This window comes from Nilaparvata lugens, chromosome 4, assembly GCF_014356525.2.
Source record: "Nilaparvata lugens isolate BPH chromosome 4, ASM1435652v1, whole genome shotgun sequence".
Taxonomy (NCBI): domain Eukaryota; kingdom Metazoa; phylum Arthropoda; class Insecta; order Hemiptera; family Delphacidae; genus Nilaparvata; species Nilaparvata lugens.
Genome location: NC_052507.1, coordinates 79,871,388 through 79,893,796, shown reverse-complemented (window position 1 = coordinate 79,893,796; position 22,409 = coordinate 79,871,388). Strand labels below are relative to the sequence as shown.

The window sequence follows — 22,409 nt, the reverse complement described above, 5'->3', positions numbered from 1 at the left end:
CCAGCTTTACTTTATATCATTACTAGCAGGTACCCGTGCTTCGCTACGGGGACCATGACAGCAAAGGATTTTTTATTGGGCTGATATTGGTATTGGCTTCTTATGAATAAAAACTGTATGTTGTAAAAAAATTGACATATCTTTACTATAATTCAAACAGGCTTTTCATTTGATAATTGAGTGAATGAGACTGCAATTGGAAATCTGATTAGAGGGAAAAATTTACAATGAATAATAATACATTTTATTCCCATTAATATACAAATAAGCAATCTAATCAATAAAATGTACACAATATTCAGAAATACAATTTATGAAATTTATTACAAATATAAATAAATTGCATTTTTGGGAAATTAACCCTCTCAACTATGGGAAACCCATGTTCTAGAGCAGGTGTAATCTCTTCTTCTTCTTCTTCTTGTCTATACTTATAAAAGGCTAAGCCCCGACAGACTGAAATCACACCACAGCCCAAACTACTGAGCTTAAAAACTTGAAATTTTGCACGATTGTTTATGGTAGCCTGTAAACATCCACTAAGAAAGGATTTTCAGAAATTTGCCCCCCCGAGGGAGCTGGGGCCCCCCAAAAATGTTGAACTTTATAACCGCTCATTGCACAGCAAAGTCATGAGGAACTTTTTTGTTCAGCTACGAAAAAAAATTAGATCTATGCAGAAAAAATTCGATCAGGAGCACAGGGGGGTCCAGGAGAGGGCATTTTTCGATAATTTTGATGTAAAATCACACTACAGCTCAAACTAATTGTCCTACAGACTTGAAACTTTGCACAAATATTCTTCAAACATGCTAGACGCGCACTAAGAACGGATTTTGAGATATTTTGCCTCTAAGGGTTTCAAAGGATGAAAAAGGATCCTATTAAGTAAGGTTATAAACATGGTAAAGTGGACGCCATATGGAACTGAGATAATTGACACATGATATTCTAACATAATGTTGTAATCATTGGAAAGCTTGAAATAATTTTGTCAATCAGCTGATCAAATTAATTTTGCGTTGAGAGCGCGAGCGTATAAATTGTATGTGTATATTCGCCACGTGTGTATGTCGTTAACTATCTCTATAATAAGTTAAGCTGGTTTATACACGTACGGGATAGGAAAATTATGTATGGCGCATCATCTCGTCTACTGGACTAATTAACTTGAAATTTTGCATATAGATTCTCAATCAACCAAGGATGGATATAGGCTTATTTTCAATTTTTAATAATTTCATTACCGGTACGTCAAATTTCAGGTGTCAAGTTTTAAAATAGATCCTTGCGAAGCACGGGTTACTGCTAGTAGTAATACATTAAGTTTAGAGTGGGGGTGCAAATAACCCCTGAGAAAGTGAGCTTACATATTGTTCGAAATTTATGTTTTTCATATTATGCCTTCCAGTTGTTGTGATCCAGTTTTTAATGGCGGATTTAAATTTTCTTGAGTTCATTCCTATTATCTTGATGTGCACAGGAAGTAAATTGTGGAGTTTTGGTGCTAGGTGGTTGAAGTGTTGTTGGTATGTTGCCTTCCTAGCAACGTTCGTGATGAGAGGGCTTCTATTCCTTGTGTTATGACAATGGTTTCTGTTTTGAAAGCTTTCTGGGTTTTTGTGTGGTCTGCAAATAATTTCTAGGGAGTGGAGTTGTCTTGCATCTATCACATCAAACGCATTATAAAGCTTGTCTGACGGATAAAGAGGTGACTTCTGCTTGATGATTTTGATTATTAGTTTTTGCACTTTTATAAGGGGGTCGAGGTGAACGTAGTTTGTTCCTCCCCAACCTACAATTTTATAAGTATGCAAAAACTGAACTAATAATGTGTTTGTCCATCAGTTCACCATATTTTCTATTGAAATATGGCTATCCAGTCTCGCCACGGGGAGGCCGGCAAACATAGAGACCATCTATTTACATATTTATAACTGTGATGAGTTTTGTTTTGGTAGGTCACCAAGCCTACTGCCATGTCATTGTACACCGGGAAGTTTTGTTTTGGCAGGTTCCCTAGCCTACTGCCATGTCATTGTACATCGGGAAGTTTTGTTTTGGCAGTCTCCCTAGCCTACTGCCATGTCATTGTACATCGGGAAGTTTTGTTTTGGCAGGTCCCCTAGCCTACTGCCATGTCATTGTACATCGGGAAGTTTTGTTTTGGCAGGTCCCCTAGCCTACTGCCATGTCATTTTACATCGGGAAGTTTTGTTTTGGCAGGTCCCCTAGCCTACTGCCATGTCATTGTACATCGGGAAGTTTTGTTTTGGCAGGTCCCCTAGCCTACTGCCATGTCATTTTACATCGGGAAGTTTTGTTTTGGCAGGTCCCCTAGCCTACTGCCATGTCATTGTACATCGGGAAGTTTTGTTTTGGCAGGTCCCCTAGCCTACTGCCATGTCATTTTACATCGGGAAGTTTTGTTTTGCTGTACCTAGCCTACTGCCATCCAAAGATCCTCATAAAATTACTTTAGAACTTCTTTGTAGACAACGTTTGAAGTTTTGTTGTCAGGTGCCAAGAATACCAAACTCTCAGGACTGCTGACTCTCGAGCAAGCTACATAGAGTTGCCCATGTGAAAAACAGTCTTCTCTCAAATCTATGCCAGCAATTTTGAGAGTTTGTCCTTGAGACTTATTGATGGTCATAGCAAAGCTCAACTTCACTGGAAACTGGAGCCTTTTGAAGGGAATCTGGTAGCCAGATGGAATCAGAGGAATTCTGGGAATGAAGACAGACTCCCCTGTTGCACAGCCTGTGAAAACTGTTGCCTCTATGATTTTTTTGTGTAGGGCTGTTATCTGAAGCCTAGTCCCATTACACAATTTTGGTGGGTTTAAATTTCGCAGCAATATTATAGGAGCTCCAATTTTTAAATGTAGGCTATGGGATGGCAAACCGGTGGTTCCAAGGTGTTCAGGAACTCGATGGGGAAATGAACTGCATGGTCATTTTCCAAGACAGAATCAATTGACTTGTATTCCATTTCAATGTTGTCAAAAGATTTCAAAATCAGCTCATTATTTCAAACACCTTGTCATTACGTGGGCTGAGAATGGCTCTCTCACGTAACCATTCCATAGGCTTGTCTCTAATATTTTCAACATCAGGATAAATCTTCGTCATGAGATCTGGTAAACTTGTTACAACAGAACCCAAATATTCCTCAAGTAGTACTTTCCCATCTGATTCTGGGAAGTTACCATCCCCTAATGAGAGGAGTGATGACGAAAATTGATTGGCTGATGCATTGTCTCCTAGAAAAACTCTCATGTTGTACTCAGGGACATTTTATTACATATGGCCACAATGGAGAGGATTTGACACATGCTTGGACTTCATCTGCTCTGGTCCCTCTGGGAATAATTGGAAGAGTTTGACGGAAATCACCAGCCAATAAAACTGTGACTCCTCCCATGATATCATTATGGCTCTGATATCCTTAAGGGTTCGGTCGAGTGCCTCAAATGCTCTTTTGTGAGCCATTGTACTCTCATCCACACAATCAATTTACAATCTCTCATTACCTTAGCCATGTTACTTTGTTTCGAAATGTACATGTGGGTGTATCTGTTTGTAAGAGATTCAAAGGCAGTTTTAGAGCAGAATGTGCTGTTCTGCCTCCTTCCAACAAAGTAGCAGCAATTCCTGAAGATGCTATTGCTATAGCAATGGATCTCAAACTTCTTATTTTAGCCAATACCAAATTATTATAAACGTTTTACCAGTACCACCTGGAGCATCCAAAAGAAGACTTTACTTCTGTCTGAAGCAATGCTATCAATTACAGACTCATAGACTGCTTGCTGGTCTTTGGTCAACCTTTTTTCATTTTTCTCAACAAAAGAAGTAAGCTCAGCAGTGTTGTAGTCCAATTCCCTCATATACTCTGGGTTTTCTACAATCTTTTCAGTTCGTGTTGGCTGAGGAAGGTTGAATTGTTGCAGGTTGTGACCTCCAAGTCTCAACAGGGCATCTTCAATCAAGATCAGACATTGATTACAGGCCTCAACAGATACTTGATTATTTTCTGGGAAGTATTTTCCCAGCCTGTGTAGAATATCTTCGCTGAAATGAAGCTTGAACTCGTCCCATAGTTTAGCAGGATCAGAAACCTGACAAAACACCAACATGACAACAAACAGCTCTCTAAGCTTCTGTGGAGATTCAGAAACTGCAGCCTCCTGCAATGTTTGAACCCATTGTTTGTTATCTTCTAGCAAACCACGTGTTTTACAGGCAAGCTGGAAGGATGGGTAGAGAACACCATCCACAGTCTTCAAATCAGAAAATGATGTCGGTCCATGTACTACATGAAGTAACATGCGGAGGTAGTAGCATTCAGTGTTGTTTGGGTGGACAGTGTAAACTCTTCCAAGTGCAGAATCTTTTTTTATTCCTGGCCATCCTTCTATTGATTCACCTTTCTTCCTTCTAGTGAATTTTCTATTAGCCCATACATAATATGATGGTACATCAACATAAAGAAGACTCTGAGCGAAGTCATCTGTTTGACAGAGTTTGAAAAATTCCATTTGGCTGATGCATTGTCTCCTAGAAAAACTCTCATGTTTGTACTCAGGGACATTTTATTTACATATGGCCACAATGGAGAGGATTTGACACATGCTTGGACTTCATCTGCTCTGGTCCCTCTGGGAATAATTGGAAGAGTTTGACGGAAATCACCAGCCAATAAAACTGTGACTCCTCCCATGATATCATTATTGGCTCTGATATCCTTAAGGGTTCGGTCGAGTGCCTCAAATGCTCTTTTGTGAGCCATTGTACTCTCATCCCACACAATCAATTTACAATCTCTCATTACCTTAGCCATGTTACTTTGTTTCGAAATGTTACATGTGGGTGTATCTGTTTGTAAGAGATTCAAAGGCAGTTTTAGAGCAGAATGTGCTGTTCTGCCTCCTTCCAACAAAGTAGCAGCAATTCCTGAAGATGCTATTGCTATAGCAATGGATCTCAAACTTCTTATTTTAGCCAATACCAAATTTATTATAAACGTTTTACCAGTACCACCTGGAGCATCCAAAAAGAAGACTTTACTTCTGTCTGAAGCAATGCTATCAATTACAGACTCATAGACTGCTTGCTGGTCTTTGGTCAACCTTTTTTCATTTTTCTCAACAAAAGAAGTAAGCTCAGCAGTGTTGTAGTCCAATTCCCATATACTCTGGTTTTTCTACAATCTTTTCAGTTCGTGTTGGCTGAGGAAGGTTGAATTGTTGCAGGTTGTGACCTCCAAGTCTCAACAGGGCATCTTCAATCAAGATCAGACATTGATTACAGGCCTCAACAGATACTTGATTATTTTCTGGGAAGTATTTTCCCAGCCTGTGTAGAATATCTTCGCTGAATGAAGCTTGAACTCGTCCCATAGTTTAGCAGGATCAGAAACCTGACAAAACACCAACATGACAACAAACAGCTCTCTAAGCTTCTGTGGAGATTCAGAAACTGCAGCCTCCTGCAATGTTTGAACCCATTGTTTGTTATCTTCTAGCAAACCACGTGTTTTACAGGCAAGCTGGAAGGATGGGTAGAGAACACCATCCACAGTCTTCAAATCAGAAAATGATGTCGGTCCATGTACTACATGAAGTAACATGCGGAGGTAGTAGCATTCAGTGTTGTTTGGGTGGACAGTGTAAACTCTTCCAAGTGCAGAATCTTTTTTTATTCCTGGCCATCCTTCTATTGATTCACCTTTCTTCCTTCTAGTGAATTTTCTATTAGCCCATACATAATATGATGGTACATCAACATAAAGAAGACTCTGAGCGAAGTCATCTGTTTGACAGAGTTTGAAAAATTCCATGAGAGTGGTGCTTGGAGGGTTTGAAACTTTATCTGCAATATTATCGGCAGTGAAATATACACGTTGACCATTTTCAAGATGCACAGCCAAATGAACAACAGTTGGATACCTTTCATGTATGGGGAAGCCAAAAATTCTCCATACAGCCTCTGAACTGCTAATATATCTTCCACTTTCATACATAGATACTTCATCATGTGCATTTGTCAAAGTGAATGCAGCCTGATCACTTCCTTTGTTTATGTACTTGCAAACATATTTAATGGATTTCACTGAGCTGCAAAACTCAATGTTGATATGTCCATTGAAAACACGAAGAAGAATAGGGTGTATGGGACCACCCAACGGTTGTCAACAGGAGTCCCATTAATTTCAACTATTTTCCACATCAGCAGTTGATCGCCGTCGATATTGTGGGTAGCCATCTTCACCTGTTTGGGTCTCTTTTAGAGTTGGCCTTGGATATCTCTTGCTACATGATCCATTTTTCATGCAAGGGGAACTTCGATTAAAGCTTCCACAGGGTCCATGTATCATATTTTTCTTGACTATCTCATGAAGCAGTGGGTCAGTGTCAGGATCAGGTATTTCAGCATGTATTACTTTATCAATGTCATTTGGAGAGATCCTTTGCTGAAGCCAAAGTAAAATATGAATGTGAGGCAATCCTCTTTTTTGCCACTCCACTGAATACATGTAACACTTGACTTTTCCAAACAAACATCCTTTAATCAGAAGTGACATGAACTTTTTGACTTTCAAGTGAAAAACTCTAGCTATCAAGTCATGCCGGTCATGTGGCTTCTGTCCTTGGAATAGCTGCTCCTGAATTTCGGTCCATTTGGGATTACAAGTGAATGTAATAAATAAGTCAGGGCAACCATAATATCTCACATAGGTAAGAGCATCTTGAGTGCGCTCATGCATATATCGAGGACCTCCAGTAAATGATGAAGGAAGTATCACCATCTGTCCAAGATCTGATGCAACAGCATCCTGTCCTCCAACAGCATCCTGCAAATGGATATAGCTTTCTGCTCTCAACTTTTTCTGATTAAAACGAATGAAATTTAATCGTTCAGTTTCAATCTTGGCATACATGTCTACCAAGTACTGGCTAAAAAGAGCACGGAAAAAAAGAATGTGATTTGTTTCCCCCAACCTCATCATAATTCGATAGGCATAGAAACTGGAAGCAGAAACCTTCTTCTCAAGAGGTTTTTTGAGACAGGATCACACTGATAGATACAATTTGATAGCCATCTTCACCATTGCAAAAGAGTAATGGGTATTGCAATGTGTCATAGGCCCTGTGCAGTTCACTTATTCGTTGTAACTTGTTGTTGTTACTTTGTAGTACAATGTCTCTTCTTTCAAATTGTTGTCCGACCATGACTACAGCTACTTCATTAGCAACTGGACAGTTAAAACGACCAACATGAGCATCCATTGGTTTTCTATCAGCATGAATTACCACCTCAAAATTATCTCCTGATGGCATTCGTTTAATAGTGGATTTCAATTCCCTGATATAGGCATTACTCCTGTGCAACATAGTTTGAAGCTGTTCCACTAATGACTGCTTCACCTCAGGGAAATTCTTGCATCTCAAATTAACCTCTGTATTGTCTTCACCGACAAAAAAGATTTGAAGGAATTTGGCCTCTTCTGGTTTTGATGGGATCAAACTACCTATCCTGTGGTACACTTGGCCTTGTACTTTGAAAGTTGGCATGAAATTTCCTTCTGAAACTTGTTTTGCTCCAAATGAGGTCATTTGAAAACAGCCATTGTATTTTCTGACTCTGTCAATGAAATGTTTATGTTCAGGATGGTCGCCTGTAATAAGACTGTTCAATGGCTCTTGTAACGGCAAAAGTGTAGGAAGTTGCACTTTACCAGAACTACAACACATCCCTGCTGATTCATCTTTCCACTTTAGCCCTTGGCAAAACTTGCAGACATTTGTCATTCGCCCTAGTAGAACTGAATTTTTACATTCGTAATTTAATTCAGAATTGTAATCAAATCCAGAATCTTCTATTTTTTTCCAAATCCGTTGACGTCTTGAACTTGTCTTTTCTCCAGCTGAATTATTTTCAGCAGATGATTTTTGACTGGCATTTGACTTATTTTTCCTAAAAGTTTGTGAGGCCTCTTCTAATTGTTTTTTCCTAGTGGCATCAGTAAATCTTGCCCTACTTCTACCTTTCTGGGGGGGAGTTGAAGGCTCTGAGTGTATAGAAGTGTGAAATAAATGGTCATCAACATCCTCAAGTACAGTCACATTGCAATTGTTTTGGAACTTGACTGAAGAACAGTCGTTCTCAGATTGAAGATTACTTAAGGCATTATTGGTGGCAGGTTGTTGTGTATATGGCACATACACATCAAAATGACCTTGTGTTAATTCCCCCATAAATTTCAACCTTCTCACATTGGTGCATTTCCATATGTATTCCCAGTATTAAGAATACAATTTATATACACTTCAAATTGAAAAGGATATATATCTTTAGCCACTTCCAACTCAAATGAAGTCCCATATGTGTAGGGCATGGACATGGTTGAAATGTATTCCTCCAAACTTTGGTAAGGCTGACACTCTTGGTTCATGGAGTAAATGTGCAGCCTTTCCCAGTTGGTAGAAGCATGTGTAACAATCTCAGCACGCACCCTACGGGAATGAGAAATACATCCATACATAGCATATGATAATGCTGAAAAAAGACAGGCTCCATCACCAGGAATACTATGAACTCTATGAGGGACCGGTAAGCCATTAATTTCAATAATTTCCACATCTTCCATTTCGGGAAAAATCGTTTCGCTACAACAGTTCACTACAGCTAGAGAATTTTCATTTGACTTATTTCTTTTGTTAATTTTTGAGGCCTCTTTCAACTGTTTTTTTCTAGTTGCATTGGTAAATCTTTTCCTATTCTTAAGTTTTTTTTTCCTAGTTGAAGGCTTTGAGTTCATTGATGACTGAAAAAATTGGTCATCAACATCCATCAGTACATTTGAATTGGAAGGAGCTGGTAAGTCATTAACTTTGAGTTCAATCACTTCCATTATGGTAAAAATACGTATGAAATAAATCCGCTAGTTATGGGTTGAATAAAGGAATTACTTACTCTTTTTAGCCTATATTCATCAACTTGCAGAAAACTTACAAAATATTGTAAACAAAAAATGGTATTAACAAACTCTAATCATGTGTTCTGTTATGAACCCAGAATATGTGATTCCAGTTGAGCCAGTTCATTCCAGTTGAAAATTTTCCCCTGAGCTCACATACAAAAAGTAGACAACTGAGAAGAATTCTCTCCAATTTCACCACTTGTATAACATTTTCTGTATATCCTCACAATAAACTTACAATTACTTGAAAAACACTGTAATCAATGCTGAGTATCAAGGTGATGATAATCCACTATCTTCTATACTTATGCCCTGATAACAACATAAATTAACATATGTTAGAATATCACATGTCAATAAATAAAATATTATCTCATTTTCATATGGCACTCACCTTACCATGTTCATAACATTACTTAATAGTATCCTTTTTCATCCTTTGAAACCCTTAGAGGCAAAATATCTCAAATCCGTTCTTAGTGCGCGTCTAGCATGTTTGAAGAATATTTTTGCAAAGTTTCAAGTCTGTAGGACAATTAGTTTGAGCTGTAGTGTGATTTTACATCAAAATTTTCGAAAAATGCCCTCTCCTGGACCCCCCTGTGCTCCTGATCGAAATTTTTCTGCATAGATCTAACTTTTTTTCGTAGCTGAACAAAATTCCTCATGACTTTGCTGTGCAATGAGCGGTTAAAAAGTACAAAATTTTGGGGGGGCCCCAGCTCCCTCAGGGGGGCAAATTTCTGAAAATCCTTTCTTAGTGGATGTTTTTAGGCTACCATGAACAATCGTGCAAAATCTCAAGCTTTTAGGCTCAGTAGTTTGGGCTGTGGTGTGATTTCAGTCTGTAGGGGCTTAGCCTTTTATAAATTAACTAGCAAGAACCCGTGCTTTGCAAGGATCTATTTTAAAACTTGACAAAATGAGCTTGACGTAATGAAATTTTGAAGAATTGAGAATAGGTCTATAACCATCCTTGGTTAATTAAGAATCTATAAGCAAAATTTCAAGTTAATTAGTCCAGTAGTTCAGACGTGATGATGCGTCAAACATAATTTTCCTATCCCGTACGTGCATAAGCCAAGTCTTTACTTTATATAATTATTATAGATGTAGTTAACGACTGCAAGAGATAGGACTGTGGAACAGAATAGTGGTGAAACTATGATAGCGCCAGAAGTGTCTCAAACACAATAGTAGGTACTACATGAACTTTTTGAAAGTGATTTGAAAAAAATTTAAAACAACAGAACTGAATCTTTAACATTCTACCTTCATTTAGAGAGGCTTTTGTTTGAGCCGAATGGAAATCTATAAATAAAAAATGAATGTCTGTTTGTGTGTTTGTTTGTATGTTTGTTTGTTCCCTGTACACTTGAAAACTACTTGACATAACGGCATGAAACTTTGGGAAAATGTTGTGTGAATATTGGGGATGGTTCCTGAACAGAAATTTTAATAGGGGGGCTAATAATAATTATTTATTAATCCATTTTACAGACATATGTTTTCGAAATTTTCGGCCGAGCGACTACTGAAGAACGAAAAGATGATCATGATTCAAGATCATAATATTGGGATAATAGGCCTATGATTTAGCATCTAAAGTTACCAGCTGTAATAAACATATCACCCTGTGATAAATTATTGTGTACTGGTATTGAAACGGTAGTTTGGAGATGAAGTGTAGTTGATTGGTACCAGCTGTTGGTAATGGTTCCTTAGAAGACCTATACAAATAATTATCACTCCCCTATCATTGAGAAACTGGGAAATGTTGAAAAAAATTATTCACCTAATGAAAGAGAGTATATATATATATATTGTATAGTATATATGTATAGTATTCATATTGCATTCATTAATTACTGAAGAATGAAAGAATAATTTACAATTTTTTTAATTTAGCTTAGCTTTATTTATCCTAAAATGGAAAGAATATGGAATTCTGTGCGATTCATCGTACATCGCTTATTTCCTGGACCATATATCGACAATCTACAGCTATGAAAACATTGAATATTTTTCTTTGAAACACTGATATAACCTTTTTTTTTAATTGAAAACTTTACTGATAGATATTACTACCAATTGATTGAGAAGAATATGTTTTCGGAATAATGAATGCTGCATGACTAAGCACATAGGAAGTCCGTATTGAGATGTAAATGAACATGTTGATTGTCAGATAAATTTCATGATTCACCAAATAAAGTCAAGTGTAACATGATATACATTGGCGGTGCGAAGTTCGCTGGGTAAGCTAGTTGTAAATTAAGCTTTATTATTAATAGACAACGCTGAAAAAGACAGGCTCAATCACCAGGAATACTATAAATCTGTAGAACGTTTACCACGTAAAACACGTGGTAAGCTCGCGCTCTCAATCAATGCAAAATCAATTCGATCAGCTAATTGATGAAATTGTTTTAAGCTTTCCAATGATTACAACATATGTTAGAATATCATGTGTCAATTATCTCAGTTCCATATGGAGTTCACCTTACCATAAGCTTACTTAATAGGATCCTTTTTCATCCTTCGAAACCCTTAGAGGCAAAATATCTCAAAATCCGTTCTTAGTGCGCGTCTAGCATGTTTGAAGAATATTTGTGCAAAGTTTTAAGCCTGTAGGCCAATTACTTTGAGCTGTAGTGTGATTTTACATCAAAATTTTCGAAAAGTGCCCTCTCCTGAACCCCCCTGTGCTCCTGATTGGTAATCTTTCTGCCTAGATCTGTTTTTTTCGTACCTAAACGAAAAAGTTCCTCATGAATTTGCTGTGCAATGTCCGAACAGCATGCCTTTCAACGAACATGAGCATATGTTTCATAATGTTAAAAATCAGCTGTTAATCATTCGCCGTGCCGCTTGCCTCTGTTCTAACTGCTCGCCTCACCTCACTCCGAACGCAGAACTTTTCAGCCAATCAGAGCCCTCGATTACAATTCGCCGTGCAGCTCGCTCCACAATATTTTGGCTATCCATCACAAGTGGAAAACATGCGAACATGAATACAGAAGTATGGGCAATTTTTCATTTGATTAAATTCATGTTTTGAAGAATTCATTGTTACGAATGATAAATTGATAGGTGCTTATAAATATTTTCTAATTCAAATGAAATAACTTCTGAAAAAAATAATGATTGGATAAATATCAATATTGAATTATTGTTGACCAAGAACTCAGTACATCGACAATTCATTCAACTAATTCTGTATTGATGAAATTATAATCATTTTCTCTATTGATAATCAATTTCATCAACTAATCATCAACTAACTGAAAATAGTACTTCAATTTCCATGAATTTATTAATAGAATTATATAAATCTAAAGTGTAGGTCATATCTAAATTCACAAAGAGTTCGATTCTTGTTGGCAAGATAGATGTTATTCAATGCAGAAATCATTGTTATTTTACTAAGACATATGATAAAATGAATAGTTCTCTTTCAGGGGGAGTTTTGACAACCAACAAAACTCATTTTTCATTTGAAGAAATAATATCAAAAAGGTGCATAGGACCTTACTTTTTTGTTCAGCTTGCCAAAATACCCCTCATTTCAATATTAAAATTTTCTACTGATTGTACAGTGAGTCAATCATTCTATCAAGGCTTGAATAATTTTGAAATTTTAATTAAATAAAAATGGTAGAGAATAATTATCATGTAGATATCAACACCTTTATTTAAAGACATATTAACTGCATGCGTTTTCATATTGCCGATACAGCATTGATAAAAATGTAGACGTTTATTTAGCAGTCTCAAAAACTGTTCTAGCTGAAAAATTAATAATACATGCCACGTGTAGGCTTATACATTCGATCAGGAAAACGAAGTTCTAAACTATGGTTTTCCTAAACATATGTTTTTGAGATAATTTCTTTGATGCAGCTGTTTCACATTCACCATTATAAATTTACAGAGTTTATGAAAATAAAAATATTATTGATTACCAAAACAATACTATTATCATATTGATGATAATAATTAATTATTAAAACAATACTTTTATTTTATCAATAATAATAATATTATTAAACAATTTATCAATTATCAGAACAATATTATTGAGGTGAGTGGAATCAGGTAGAAAGCAATAATAGAACAGATGTTCTTTTTTGAATTTATATCATATTATTTTGTTATTTTCAATGATTACAACATATGTTAGAATATCACATGTCAATAAATAAATATTATTTCATTTCCATATGGCACTCACCTTACCATGTTCATAACCTTACTTAATAGGATCCTTTTTCATCCTTTGAAACCCTTAGAGGCAAAATATCTCAAAATCCGTTCTTAGTGCGCGTCTAGCATGTTTGAAGAATATTTTTGCAAAGTTTCAAGTCTGTAGGACAATTAGTTTGAGCTGTAGTGTGATTTTACATAAAAATTTTCGAAAAATGCGCTCTCCTGGACCCCCCTGTGCTCCTAATCGAAATTTTTCTGCATAGATCTAATTTTTTTTCGTAGCTGAACAAAAAAGTTCGTCATGACTTTGCTGTGCAATGAGCGGTTAAAAAGTACAAAATTTTGGGGGGGGCCCAGCTCCCTCAGGGGGGCAAATTTCTGAAAATCCTTTCTTAGTGGATGCTTTCAGGCTACCATAAACAATCGTGCAAAATTTCAAGTTTTTAGGCTCAGTAGTTTTGGCTGTGGTGTGATTTCAATCTGTAGGGGCTTAGCCTTTTATAAGTATAGAGATATAGAAGATTATAGATATAGTTAACGACTGCAAGAGATAGGACTGTGAAACAGAATAGTGGTGAAACTATGATAGCGCCAGAAGTGTCTCAAACACAATAGTAGGTACTACATGAACTTTTTGAAAGTGATTTGAAAAAATGTTAAAACAACAGAACTAAATCCTTATCATTCTACCTTCATTTAGAGAGGTTTTTGTTTGAGCCGAATGGAAATCTATTTATAAAAAAAATGAATGTCTGTTTGTGTGTTTGTTTGTATGTTTGTTTGTTCCCTGTAGACTTGAAAATAACTTGACATAACGGCATGAAACTTTGAGAATATGTTGTGTGAATATTTGGGATGGTTTCTGTCTTTCTGAACAGAAATTTTAATAGGGGGGCTAATAATAATAATTATTTATTAATCCATTTTACAGACATATGTTTTCGAAATTTTCGGCCGAGCGGCTGCTGAAGAACGTAAAGATGATCATGATTCAAGATCATATTGTGATAATATGATTTAGCATCTAAAGTTACCAGCTGTAATAAACACATCACCCTGTGATAAATTATTGTGTACTGGTATTAAAACGTTAGTTTGGAGTTGAAGTGTAGTTGATTGGTACCAGCTGTTGATAATGGTTCCTTAGAAGTTCCTTAGAAAAAATTATTCACCTAATGAAAGAGAGTACCTATATTGTATAGTATATATGTATATATACATACAGTGGTGTGTAATACATATACATGTGTATATATGTATTCATATGCATTCATTAATTACTGAAGAATGAAAGAATAATTTACAATTTTTTGAATTTATCTTAGCTTATATTCATCCCAAAATGGAAAGAATATGGAATTCTGTGTGATTCATCGTACATCGCATATTTCCTGGACGAATAATTTACAATTTTTTGAATTTAGCTTAGCTTATATTCATCCTAAAATGGAAAGAATATGGAATTCTGTGAGATTCATCGTACATCGAATATTTCCTGGACCATATATCGACAATCTACAGCTATGAAAACATTGTATAATTTTTCTTTGAAACACTGATATAACCTTTTTTAATGAAAACTTTACTGATAGATATTACTACCATTGATTGAGAAGAATAATATGTTTTCGGAATAATGAATGCTGCATGACTAAGCACATATGAAGTCCGTATTGAGATGTAAATCAACATGTTGATTGTCAGATAAATTTCATGATTCACCAAATAAAGTCAAGTGTAACATGAGATACATTGGCGGTACGAAGTTCGCTGGGTAAGCTCGCTCCACAATATTTTGGCTATCCATCACAAGTGGAAAACATGCGAACATGAATACAGAAGTATGGGCAATTTTTTATTTGATTAAATTTATGTTTTGAACAGTTCATTGTTACGAATGATAAATTGATAGGAGCTTATAAATATTCTCTAATTCAAATGAAATAACTTCTGAAAAAATAATTATTGGATAAATACCAATATTGAATTATTGTTGACCAACAACTCAGTACATCGACAATTCATTCAACTACTTCTGTATTGATAAAATTATAATCATTTTTTTATTGATAATCAATTTCATCAACTAACTGAAAAAAGTACTTCAATTTCCATGAATTGATTAATAGAATTATATAAATCTAAAGTGTAGGTCATATCTAAATTCACAAAGAGTTCGATTCTTGTTGGCAAGAAAGATGTTATTCAACGCAGAAATCATTGTTATTTTACTAAAAGATAGGATAAAATGAATCTTTCAGGGGGAGTTTTGACAACCCACAAAACTCATTTTTCATTTGAAGAAATAATATCAAAAAGGTGCATAGGACCTTACTTTTTTGTTCAGCTTGCCAAAATACCCCTCATTTCAATATTAAAAGTTTTGACTGACTGTACAGTGAGTCAATCATTCTATCAAGGCTTGAATAATTTTGAAATTTTAATTAAATGAAAATGGTAGAGAATAATTATCAAGTATATATCAACACCTTTATTAAAGACATATTAACTGCATGCGTTTTCATATTGCCGATACAGCATTGATAAAACTGTAGACGTTTATTTAGCAGTCTCAAAAAACTGTTCTAACTGAAAAATTAATAATACATGCCACGTGTAGGCTTATACATTGCATCAGGACTTAGACCATTTATAGAATAGACACGGCCGATAGTATATTCATAATTCATACTAAAAGTTGATGAAGCCAAAATCTCTACTGCCAAATCCACCCACCTTGACGTCACAACAGTTTGTTGTGTGTTTGTGGTGTTTTAACTTACATTGTTGTTGAACAATGCATTGTTGTTAGCTTGGTTGTGACGTCAAGATGGGCGGATTTGGCAGTAGATTTGGCTTCAGAGGCTAGACTTCCCAGCGTGTCTACTCTATAAATGGTCTAAGCATCAGAAACGAAGTTCAAAATGGTTTTCCTAAACATAAGTTTTTTGATAATTTCTTTGATGCAGCTGTTTCACATTCACCATTATAATTATACAGAGTTTGTGAAAATGAAAATATTTATCAATTATCAGAACAATATTATTGAGGTTGAGTGAATCAGGTAGAAAGCAAAAACAGAACAGATGTTCTTTTTTGAATTTCTATCATATTATTTTGTTATTTCCAATGATTACAACATATGTTAGAATATCACATGTCAATAAATAAATTATCTCATTTCCATATGACACTCACCTTACCATGTTCATAACCTTACTTAATAGGATCCTTTTTCATCATTTGAAACCCTTAGAGGCAAAATATCTGAAAATCCGTTCTTAGTGCGCGTCTAGCATGTTTGAAGAATATTTGTGCAAAGTTTCAAGTCTGTAGGACAATTAGTTTGAGCTGTAGTGTGATTTTACATCAAAATTTTCGAAAAATGCCCTTTCCTGGACCCCCCTGTGCTCCTGATCGAAATTTTTCTGCATAGATCTAATTTTTTTTCGTAGCTGAACAAAAAAGTTCCTCATGACTTTGCTGTGCAATGAGCGGTTAAAAAGTACAAAATTTTGGGGGCCCCAGCTCCCTCAGGGGGGGAAAATTTCTGAAAATCCTCTCTTAGTGGATGTTTTCAGGCTACCATAAACAATCGTGCAAAATTTCAAGTTTTTAGGCTCAGTTGCTTGGGCTGTGGTGTGATTTCAGTCTGTCGGGGCTTAGCCTTTTATAAGTATAGAGATTAAATAGGATGCAAAGAACTTATAAAAGCTTGTCTGGGCGCCTAGATGTCTTCTGGTTTTCTCGCGCTAAATTCCGGAAAGCGTTATATGATAATTTAATCTTGTGTAAGCATATTCTGATCAAATAAATAGTTGGTGTGTCAGTGTGGATGTGCATGATATGGTTTGTGACGTCGTTCAGTTATAAATGTTATTTATTCTATTGATAAAATTTTTGTTCATTATTTGTTATTATATTTTTTATTTTTTATAAGTTTTGGAATTTTCAATTCTCAATTTGTTTTATTTTTACTTTTTTCATAAGTATTTGAAATCTTTGTATTTTTCATTTTTGAATTAGGTGGTATTTTTGTTTTTTGTATTATTATTTTATTATTGCATAAGTTCGTATTATTTTTATCATTATTTTCTTTTTTCATTTGTATCTGTACAATTTTTATTATCAAGGAAACATATTGAAGAAGCCCGTTGTCTCCATTGTGAATAAATAAATAAATTAACTATTGATTGCGTGCAATAATGCATGCAATTAATAACTAAAATAACATAGCATTGTCTCTCGAACTTTCTCTGCTTTGAACTCGGGCTGTCTGTTGACAGTATGTCTTGAAGGAGATTGGCTTTTGATGTTGTCATTTTTGATACACAAACCCCAACAGCCATTAGCCGTTTTCACACCGATATCTCGCCGACACGAAATACAGACAGGATTACTCTGATAAACAGTATAAGAGGAGGCTGCGTAATACTGCGAACTACTAGTAATTCTGTGAACAGTAGACCTCACGCAGTATTCTCATCCACAAATACCTGATTGAAACTATAGAACTTGTGGAAATACAGCAATAATTTATAGAATGGCTTCTCCCACATCTGTGTAATCACTTGTCAGCTGATTTATGATTAATAGTCCAGTCAATATAGATATAAAAATCTGGTGTGGCGCACTCACACAACTTTCCTTGCCTTTATGAAAAATGATCACCTGACGCTAGTGTCCCGCGCATCTCAAGTCTACTATTCAAAGATTTGAGCCAGCTGGTGACAGGGCAATAACGCTGGAGACACACGAGGTCTGCTATCTCTTCATAGTGAATCATTCAATAGAATCAACAGTTGCCAACAGTTTGCAATTGGGTAATCACATTTTCTCGAATTTCGAGCTTATTTTTTATTTTAGGTGAAATTGTTACTGAATTAATCAACATTAATATTAATTTAATAAATATAATAAAATAAAATATTACATAATATTAATTGTAGAGATTCTCATGCTCAATCTATTCCACTCGAAGTTTTTTGTTTAAATTGTATCTGAAGCCTGATAATTTTTACAGATATGGGACTTGTGGCAGTGGATAGAGCTTATCTATGGTCTTTCTGGTATAACTTTAATAAAAATCGTTGGAGCCGTTTTTGAGAAAATCGCGAAAAACCTGTTTTGACAGCATTTTCGCCATTTTAGCCGCCATCTTGAATCGCATTTGATCAAAATGTTCGTGTCTGATCCTAATATTGTAAGGACCTTACGTTCCAAATTTCAAGTCATTCCGTTAATGGTAGATGAGATATCGTGTACACAGACGCACATACACTCATATACACACACACACACACACCACACACACACATACAGACCAATACCCAAAAAACACTTTTTTGGACTCAGGGGACCTTGAAACGTATAGAAATTTAGAAATTGGGTTACCTTAATTTTTTCGGAAAGCAATACTTTCCTTACCTATGGTAATAGGGCAAGGAAAGTAAAAAAGGGGGTGTGCTTGCAATTTATATTGTAGTTCTGATTTTTTAATAATAATATTATTTGGGTACATAAGAGAAGTCCAGAACAATCTTCATGCAAAATTCCTTGTGCTAGATACAGGGTGGCCCAAAAACTCGTATTTTCGGCTCATTTTCCAGTTTTCAGCTAATATCGTTATCGGACAGAAAAATTTGCTCTAGCCTTTTTTTAGATTATAAAATTTTGAATAAAATGAATCATGGGAACTCTCTATCTCCAATGTGAACTGAATTATGATTTTTCAAATATGAGTGAAATTGAAGAAAAAATCAATTTTTATGAATTTAGTTTTTGATCAACAATATCTTCCGATTGTTACCATTTGGATGTATAATTCAAAATTCCTCTGAGCGTATTTTTGTGCTCTACAATCTGAGATCAGGTAGAGCGCTCTATCTCATATAGTTTTCCAGGTACACCTGACAACAATGCTCTTTGTATTGTGAAAAACACCTAATTTTCATCTTCAACCATCATCACCAACTACATTCTCCTCACATTGATATTTCGCACAATGACATAAGTTCATGAGATTATGTTCTATGAGAATCACCCGTTAGATGCACTTCATTTCAGTATTTCCTAGTGGAGAGGCGTGCTTAAGGACACCTCAAGGATCAAAATTTCAAACACTTATAACTTTTGACACAATGCTCAGATTTCATCGTACTACACTTCATTCTTCTCGGCTCGTCAAGGCGGTCCAAAATCATGCATCATAAGTCAAATTCGGTCATATTAAAAAAGGAACATACCTGTCAAATTTCATGAAAATCTATTACCACTTTTCGCCATAAATGCGCATCATATAAACATTTAAACATATAAACACTAGTAGTTCTATGAACAGTAGACCTCACGCAGTATTCTCATCCACAAGTACCTGATTGAAACTATAGACCTTATGGAAATACAGCAATAGACTGGCTTCTCAACACATCTGTGTAATCACTTGTCAGCTGATTTATGATGAATAATTCTATTGTCTGATTTTTACTCTAATTTTGGCGTATGAAGGAGGCTCCTTTTTCCTTTTATATTATCCTTGATGAAATGCAAAATTTCCAAAAACCTTGTATATACGTCGATGCGCAATTAAAAAAGGAACATATCTGTCAAATTTCATGAAAATCTATTACCGCGTTTCGCCGTAAATGCGCAACATATAAACATTAAGAGAAATGCCAAACCGTCGACTTGAATCTTAGACCTCACTTCGCTCGGTCAATTAAGAGAAATGCCAAACCGTCGACTTGAATCTTAGACCTCACTTCGCTCGGTCAATTATTGGTGTTTGATCAAATACTAGATAAGTTAGAATTATTGTAATATGATTTTGTATTTTTAGATAAAAATCACATATGAATGAATCTATGTGAATTCATCTATTTCAAATTTCATTTCGTTATCATATTTTATACGTATTGGTTTAAATTTTTGTTCTTAATTTCATTGTTATTATCAATTCCTTCCCAAAATTATAGTTTGAAATCTATATTTTTTTGTACAGTTATTTATTTCAAGTTAAGATTCTCTTTTCAATTTCTAATTTTAACAGACACTTGAAAATGGATTGAAAGCTGAAGCTATTAGTGTTTATTTAAAAAGAGTGCTATCTAGTTTTTTCTATATTATTTATACATTTATATTTGTTTTCTTTGTTACAGATGTGTTGAAAGTTCGGTGCTGCCTGGCAAGTGTGGAGTCTTTGGAGGACAGCCTGGTGCCGGCAGCGATGGCCCTCTACATGGACCCCAAGCATCCGGGCAAGCGACTTCTGCTCAAGTTCCTCGTCTCGGTGTGGCTCGACGAAGTCAGGTCGCTGGAAGAGTGCCTCGATTGTATCATCGATCCTGTTGCCTTCACTGCTGTCAGTTTTATGGCTTCATTTTCACTCATTTCCAACTCAATTAGTGAATGGAAACATTTGATGGAATAATGTCTTGTCCATCATACAGAAAAATTATTGATTATTATTATCCATCTAGTCTTATTGTTTACTCACGCAGAACATCGTATTGCTGACTTGCTAGATTAGAAATCAGTCTTCTTCTTCTTCTTTAGCTTCTTCAATGATCTGATTGGTAGGCAGCTTTCCATCGTTTTCTGTCCAGAGCTGTACTTTTCAGTTGGATATAGCTCTGGATCCCTAGATCTTTGATTACTTGCTTCAAATATTGTAGCCGGGGTCTTCCACGAGCCCTTTGTCCAATTATTATACCTTCCAGTATTCGTTGTGTGTATTCGTGAATTCGTTGTGTTGAAATACATGGCCAAGCCAAGAATGCCGTCTGTCCTTTAAAATACGCAAAAGATATCGCTTTTCCTCAACCCTTTGAAATACTTCCTCATTAGTAATTCAATCAGTCCATTTCAACTTGAGCATCCGTCTCCAACACCATACTTCAAAGGCATTTAGTGCACTTTCTTCTGCCTTATCAATAGTCCAGGTTTCTGAACCATAGAGTGCAATACTAGTTTATAAGTGTGAAAATATTGAAATTAGGTGGAAAGCCACTCGGCGAGATTGAAGCGCCAGCCGCCAGCATCGGAAACCGTGTCCAAGGGCCAAGCCACATTAAGCGTTTTCAGGCGCTTTTGGACGTGTCGGCAGGGCAGGAAGCTCTCAGATTGGTTGATTATCAGCTGATTCCCGAACGCCAACCCAATTAGCTGATAATCAGCCAATTGGAGAGCTTTCCGCCCTGCCTACACGTCCGCCGCCAGTGCAAAAGCGCCTGAAAAACGTTTCATGTGGTTTGGCCCTTGATGTTGATGCTGCCAGCATCGGAAACCGTGTTATAATGTTCAAGTCGTCGCAGAAGGTTCACTTTGTAGTATTATTTTGAAAATTCATTGCCGAAAGGCAGCTGTTAGGGGATTGATTAAGATGTTTTAATTTTTACAAAATTACATGGTCGTAGATAAAAACCCTAATCATAAAAATATTGTATAATCTACTATTTCCTGTAATAAATAATCGAGATACGGTAACCTTTATTCCAGAATTTGGCAATAATACTTTCAGTATGGCATGACAAACTAGATGTATTGAGATAATAAAAATATATAATAAAAAATAATAGAAAAACAATTTGGATTTATTGCCTGAAAATACAAATCAATGTCATGATATGATGTAGATGAAATAAACGAGTGAACCTACACCAATGGTTAACTTTTATTATGTAACTGGCAGTCTTCAATATTCCAACTTAGCAGTCCCCTAGTCCCTAGTGTGTTTTCCTAGTCATCGTGAATACTTATGGTCTTATCATACCACCCTCGTATCAAATGAATTCACTTTGAAAAAACAACAGAAAATGTTCAATAGAAATTTGATTATTTGCTTCAGGTAACATTGGAAAGCATTGAGACGTTATCTGAAGAAGTAGTTACAGAAAGCAATAGAAACGCTCAGCCACTGATTGCAATTATGTTGCGAACGAACCGTTTGTACCGGCATCTGAACACAAATTCAATAGAAAAAGAGAGGAAACTAAGTGCAAGTAAGTATTTTTCAAGTACTGCTACAATGTAACAATATTAATATACTAGAAAAGAGACAAAATGTTTTATTATATGTGTCTTACAACATCATTATATAGTGTAACCTGCTTCAGACTGCCTGAATCTTGGATTATTTTGTACCGGTAAGCATAAAATAAAGCAGATTATAAGAACCGACTGGTTCGTTCTGGGGAAACGCAAGAACATAGATT

General features: G+C 35.7%; 1 protein-coding gene across 1 annotated transcript in view; it reads left to right on the top strand.

Moving 5' to 3' along the window:
• The window catches only part of LOC120350980, a 52,600-nt gene extending 30,357 nt beyond the window's left edge, over positions 1-22,243 (top strand). The window contains exons 5-6 of the mRNA XM_039426572.1: positions 20,355-20,557; positions 22,043-22,243. Of these exons, the coding sequence (XP_039282506.1) occupies positions 20,355-20,557; positions 22,043-22,228 (389 nt within the window). The 3' untranslated portion in view covers positions 22,229-22,243. The remainder of the gene's footprint in view (positions 1-20,354; positions 20,558-22,042) is intronic.
• Positions 22,244-22,409: the final 166 nt, after the last annotated feature.